A 6,124-nucleotide genomic window follows, 5' to 3' on the forward strand; every position below is an offset into this window, starting at 1 on the left:
AAATCACATGATAGCCTCAAAAAGGAATATCAGGAGCTTCGGAAGTCAAATGCAACGCTTGCAATTTCTCATGAGCAACTTCGAACATCTCATGATAATCTCAGGATCACTCATCAGCAGGAAGTCACTCGACACCAGAAGTCACAGGAAGAGAATGAGAACAGATTACAACAAGTTAATCAAAGATTAGTTCAAGCACAGACAGAACTAGCAGCAAAACAAAACGAAGTGACCAAATTACAAAGTATGCTGCAAAAATTGGAAAATAATTGGAAGGTGAACCATAAAGAACTATATCTCACAAATAATGAGCTAGGCAGAGGAGGCTGGGGTGTGATCTGGGTTGGAAAGTTCAGAGGACAAAGAGTAGCTGTGAAGCAGATGCATGATGTCATTAAAAGTGAAGATAATATGAAGCTCCTTCATAGAGAGATGAATACAATGTCTCAGTTGCGTCATCCTAATCTCCTCCAGTTTATAGGAGCTGTATTAGACCATCCATCAGGTAATCCTATGATTATCACTGAAGTAATGGATACCTCATTACGGAGTGCCTATGAGAGGAAGGAGCTTACTACTGATCCTGGCTGTAGACCAGTGATTCTATCTATAATGCGTGATGTAGCTGTGGGTTTAAACTACCTACACTGTCTACCTGATCCTATTATTCATCGTGATGTCAGCAGTGCTAATGTACTACTGGAATCAAAGGGACACAACAAATGGAAGACTAAGATATCCGACTTTGGATCTGCTAATTTAGCTCAAGCAGCAGTCACTGAAGCAACAGGAGCAGCTGTCTATAGTGCTCCCGAAAGTATCGCAACACTTCATAGGAGAACAAGAAAGCAAACAACAAAGATGGATTCCTATAGCTATGGCGTTCTCTTATGCGAAATGATAACATGCCATTTTCCAAACGCAGAAAAGTTTGAGACTGTCAAAGTCAGCTCACGCCCGATTGCATGAACTCATAATTTCATGTATTAATGAAGAACCAGACAAACGACCAACAATGTCTGAAATAATTATCAAATTGGATCATTGTATTGCTAATAAGTAGCACTGACTGTTTCCAATTACACATGCAAGTACTTTTACAATAATTGTTAAGCACAATTTAGACTTTATTATTTCTTTTCTATTCGTTTGCTTTTTCTACTATTATTTTAAAATGGTACTATTATTGTACTTTTGTTTGCTTTTTCTTAAAATGCTATTCTATTTTAACTTTTACAGCTAAAGGGCATCATAACGACATTCATAGTTTCCAGTTTATTCTAAGTTATAAATAATTGTCTCCTTTCTTTAGAAGAGAGGTTGTGAGGTTGTGAGTCTCGCTAGCCAGACCATTCCCCAGCCTACAGTCATTTGGGTGGACGCCACCAAATGACTGTAGGCTGGGGAATGGTCTGGCTAGCGAGACTAAGTTGTGACAGTGTTGAGCAGAAGGAAAGAGTAAAAACTAATGACTTCAACTACAGTGGACTGTACTTTTACAAGCTCTTCCGAGGCTTCAGAACCTTCTTCAAGATATTACTCTCTTTTTAAACCAGGGGACCGGGTTGTGGTCCAATCTGCTGTAAAAGGAGAAGCATTCTACGGGACAGCAAGATGGACGGGCCCGATCAGGAAGGCTCACTTAGGAGATGCTATACCAGTCGTTGGAGTAGAGATAGTGAGTTTTGATAGAGACAGAGAGGGGGGAAGATGTAGTAATGTATTGTACATGTGGTTGATTGTATGTGATTGCTGAAAGGGTGAGAGAGAGAGAAAGGGCTGTCATGTTTTAAATTAGAAATCTATTTTTAGAACACAATTCGAATTATTAGCAGCTGTGTGCGTAGGCGACCAATCGCCATAGACTACTTATCAATTTGCGTTGTAGTGGGTGGGCATTACTTGGTAGCAGCTAGAGTAGATAATATTAATTTACGATGAATTTATAAAATAACGCCAAGTCTGACAAGTGCTTTCTCATGAATTCATTTTGTTCTGTTTTTAGGACAAGAAGATAAAACTAGACAAGCATTTCCCGGACCTTCATATGGACTTGACGGAAGGTCAAACTCTCTTCAAGGTTCCCTTTCACCACACGAGGGTATTCCTTCCTGAGCAGCTGGTAGTACACGCTGAAGACTTTGAGGTCCAACACCAAAAGGAGATCATTACACAATATGAGGTCCTTCAGGCGGCAAAAGAGTTCAACCTAACAGCTGAAGAGTATCAGTACCAGCAAGTGATACTGGATAATTGTAAATCAGACTCTAAACTGACGAAGGGTACCTCATTTGATAGCAAGGACTCAGGCTGTAGTCTCACATCTGACAAGCTGAGGAGTCTCTCCATCAATTCTCCTCTTTCTCCTGGTGACTGTCAGCTCAGTGTGGGATCAATGGTATCCATAGAAGACAGTAATTCTGTCCTTTATGGCGTCATTCAATGGATTGGCTCACTACCTGGTTGTACTGATGCCTTGATGGCTGGAATTGAATTGGTAAACACACACACACACACGCATACCTACCACATACAAACTATTGGAGAGTAAATATGTATCTGTAATGTTACAACTCTACCTTTAGCTGTTGTTTGTAATTGTAGTTGTTATGTTAGCTAATTAGTAATGGATGCTATTGAACTGTTAGTCTACATACAGTATACTTTAGTGTCAGTGGTGGGGTCTATTGATAATTCCATTTGTAAGTACAGTCTATGTCCTGATCTGAGACATTTGGAAAACTTTTTTTCAATTTCTAAGACTGACAATAATAGACTTTATGACATGTAGAAAGTTTGAGCCAATTTCCACATGAAATTTTTTAATTATGGCCATCTAAAGAAATGGGTCAATTTCTGAAAAATCCCTATACTATAGCCCATGGTTTTTTCCAAAAAATGGCTCCGAAATCATTCCTAATTTTTATTGCATTTTCTGATACATATTGATATCCTTATGCTTTGTAGAAAGTTTGAACCAATTCTGACAAAAAATTTTAAAGTTACAGCCATTTTAAAAAATGGGTCAATTTCTGAAAAATTCCCTGTACTATAGCCCATGGTTTTTTCCAAAAATTGGCTCCAAAATTACCCCCAATTTTTATTACACTTTCTGATACATATTGATGTCCTTAGACTACGTTGAAAGTTTGAGTTGGAATTAAGACGGACAGTTATGTACATGTAGATATACATGAAAAGTTTATGTATCACTGACCTTTTAACTAACTCTGAAACACATTCAGCTATAAACACTAATATTCTCTATTATAATAATAAATACAGTATACATGTAGATTCATATACATTATAACAATTATCAACTTTAAAGACCTACAATCAATCACTGCTATCATAAAACTGACATAATAATAATTCTATAATACAATTATTGTTGTCATTATTTATTTATTTCTTTTACTCCAGATATGAGGTTCACTCCAGTTACAATAGGTTGTGTACTGGTCAGTTCAATAGCTGGACCCATCACCTGGTATCTATGGATACACACTGGAAGTGCTAATGCTAACTTCTTCTTTGCTTTAACATTAACTTATTGTATTAGTCAAATATTCTTATTGCTTGATGTGTGTCACTCATACCTCACTCATCAGTATGATATGACCAATGGATTACCTAGGACTAGTAATAAACTAGGAACTGGTCATGTACTGTTGAAATTACAATAATTGATCATTGTCATAATGAATTTTGATTTGTTTTACAATAATTAGCTAACTAGAGTTGTTTCAGTCACACCTCTTCTCGCACCTCTTTCAATCATGGCTGCGAATTGGGCGAGAAGCTCGGGGAGAAGTAGTATTTCTGTCTCGATTTTACTGAAAGATAAGGCTGGCTTTCATTTTAAAGATGATGGAGGTGCTCCATGGCAGTGTACAGTACCTAAAGGAGAACTTGTGATTGAACAACCGAAGGAAGAGATACCTTCAATTGAGAGTGACAAGCTTCCACCAAATTATCGTTTGTATAGAGATGATGAATACGTTGTTTTACACTGTAGGGCTATGGATGTATGTCCATTAGGTGACAGAGAAATGGAGTATTTATTAGCAGTGGAGTCTCTCAGCACACGATTGCAGGAATATCTCAAACCAGAGGAGGTGAAGAAGGAGAAACTGGATTTAGTCGTTGGTGATATGGTGATGTTTAAATTGAAAGTGAAACCTGATGCTTTTGTTTCCATTGTCAAAGGTGTAATACGTTACATTGGTCCTATACAAGAAAAGCATGGGACACACTTTGGTATTGAAATACAAGTAAGTAATCATACATACCATTAGATCATAGTGTACATGTACTCTATATATTTGTTATTATTAGGAAGAGAGATATCGTGGTAAAGGTACCAGTAATGGTGATCCATATTTCTGTTGTGGATCCAAAGATGCTGTCTTTGTATCTATGAATATGATAACAAAGAAATCTCAATATCCTATGGATGAGAAACATGCTCTTGCTAAAAGTGCTATTACGGGTCAGCCAATAAGTAAAAATCGAAATGGTGGTAGCTCAGACATTTCCCAAGGGCCATTTTATGCAAGAACAGATCCTAATCATAAGTCAAAGTTTAAAATTAATGATCGTGTGGTTGTGAAGTCAGCCAAAGATGAAGTGTTTAATGGTACTGTAAAGTGGGTGGGGACAACTAGAGTTTTTAATGAAGGGAACAGGTACTCATCTGTTGTTGCTGCTGTTGGAGTTGACGTGGTAAGTGAGATACATGTATTTATAATGGCTATTATACATTTATGTAGGAGAAGGCATTTTTATCTACTGATAAGCATTTCCCTGGTATGTATATTGACGTTACTGGCAGTCGTGGTCAGGAACTTTTTAAAGTTCCTTTATCTCACACTCGTTTATTTTTTCCTGAGGAATATGGTGTCGTACTTCATGCTGAGGAATATGCTAAACAGCAACAAGAAGCTAATGCTCTTAAGTGGGAAATGAAAGAAGCTAAGAAATTTGGTTTAAGTTTAGAAGAATATCAATCTCAGAGAGAATATCTTGAGAAAGCTAACAAGGACAAGAAGACACATCATCCCCAGCAAACAGGAGGGGGGCAGGAAGAGGAAGGAGCTGTTGCTGGAGTTGGAGCTTTTAAGAAAAATGAAAATGAAAAGGATAAGATGTCAGAGTCCATGATGCACATTAAACCTGGTGTGTCACTCAGTGAAGGAAGAAGACAACAAGAAGAACGAGCATTTCAACTAGCAAGACAACGGAGTCAACATGGTGGTGGTGATCAAACTGGATTTGAAGTTATTAAAGGAGAAGTTAAGCCTGTAGGCGAAGGTCATCAACAAAGTGTCAATCCTGTTCCTGAAGGATTACAAAGACCATCACCAAAAGCTCATCATGAAGCAGGATACACCAGCCTCTCTTCATCTGATAGTAAGTATTATCAGCGACACTCTCCTGGTACTAATCAATATTCTCCTGATCCTGCTGGCCAACATGATGATCGTCACAGTTATTTACCTGGTGGTTCTTCTGACAACTACCAACCTGGTGGTTCTTCTAACCAGTATTCATCTGGTGGTCCCCCTCCTGATCCTTATCATCAGTTCACTATTGGGTCAATGGTGTATATTGATACTCAAAAAGGTGATCCATTGTATGGTGTAGTACAGTGGATAGGGACACTACCTGATTTCCCTGGAACAATAGCTGGAGTGGAATTAGTAACTAGTATTGTTAATTGACAATGTGTTTATAATTTTATTAGGAGAAAACAATGAATGGTGGTACTGATGGTACATGGCGTGGAAGAAGATTCTTTACTTGTCCTCCTGGTAAAGCTTACTTCTGTCCAGTGAATACTCTCAAACAAGACACAAGATATATGGATGAAGGACAAGTACCAGCACATATGAGACAAGATATTGATAACCGTATGTTAATACAGTTTAAATGCATTTTGTGCAAATTCTAAAAATTAATGTTAAATTAAGGACATACACTCATTATCTCTTTTTCATTATTAGTAATGTGGTAGCGTTACTAAATAGGATTTGCCCCACTTCAAAATTGCTGCCACGACTTTTGCAGCCTTGCTATATTGAAATAGAAATTTTAATTTTCATTTTTAGTGATTAAAGGT

The 6,124-nt window shown here is 37.6% G+C and overlaps 2 protein-coding genes across 2 annotated transcripts in view; both read left to right on the forward strand.

Annotated features, from left to right (window-relative positions):
• Window positions 1-6,124, forward strand: part of LOC109580587 (ubiquitin carboxyl-terminal hydrolase CYLD-like) — a 17,153-nt gene that overhangs the window by 5,022 nt on the left and 6,007 nt on the right. The window lies entirely within an intron of this gene.
• LOC100635769 (uncharacterized) lies at window positions 2,438-5,973 on the forward strand. Its single transcript, XM_019993911.1, has 5 exons — window positions 2,438-2,497; window positions 3,427-4,277; window positions 4,342-4,728; window positions 4,776-5,705; window positions 5,750-5,973. The coding sequence occupies exons 2-5, from the start codon at window positions 3,783-3,785 to the stop codon at window positions 5,954-5,956; spliced, it is 2,019 nt and encodes a 672-aa protein (XP_019849470.1). The 5' UTR covers window positions 2,438-2,497; window positions 3,427-3,782; the 3' UTR covers window positions 5,957-5,973.

The sequence above is a fragment of the Amphimedon queenslandica genome, unplaced genomic scaffold, assembly GCF_000090795.2.
Source record: "Amphimedon queenslandica unplaced genomic scaffold, v1.1 AMPQUscaffold_13485, whole genome shotgun sequence".
NCBI lineage: Eukaryota > Metazoa > Porifera > Demospongiae > Haplosclerida > Niphatidae > Amphimedon > Amphimedon queenslandica.

What these genes read in the sequence shown, in the direction of transcription:
- LOC100635769 (XM_019993911.1), top strand. Translation starts at nt 3,783, where the DNA reads ATGGCTGCGAATTGGGCGAGAAGCTCGGGGAGAAGTAGTATTTCTGTC. An exon ending in ACTTTGGTATTGAAATACAA is followed by an intron (nt 4,278 to 4,341) that starts GTAAGTAATCAT and finishes TGTTATTATTAG; the next exon opens with GAAGAGAGATATCGTGGTAA. An exon ending in CAATAGCTGGAGTGGAATTA is followed by an intron (nt 5,706 to 5,749) that starts GTAACTAGTATT and finishes TAATTTTATTAG; the next exon opens with GAGAAAACAATGAATGGTGG.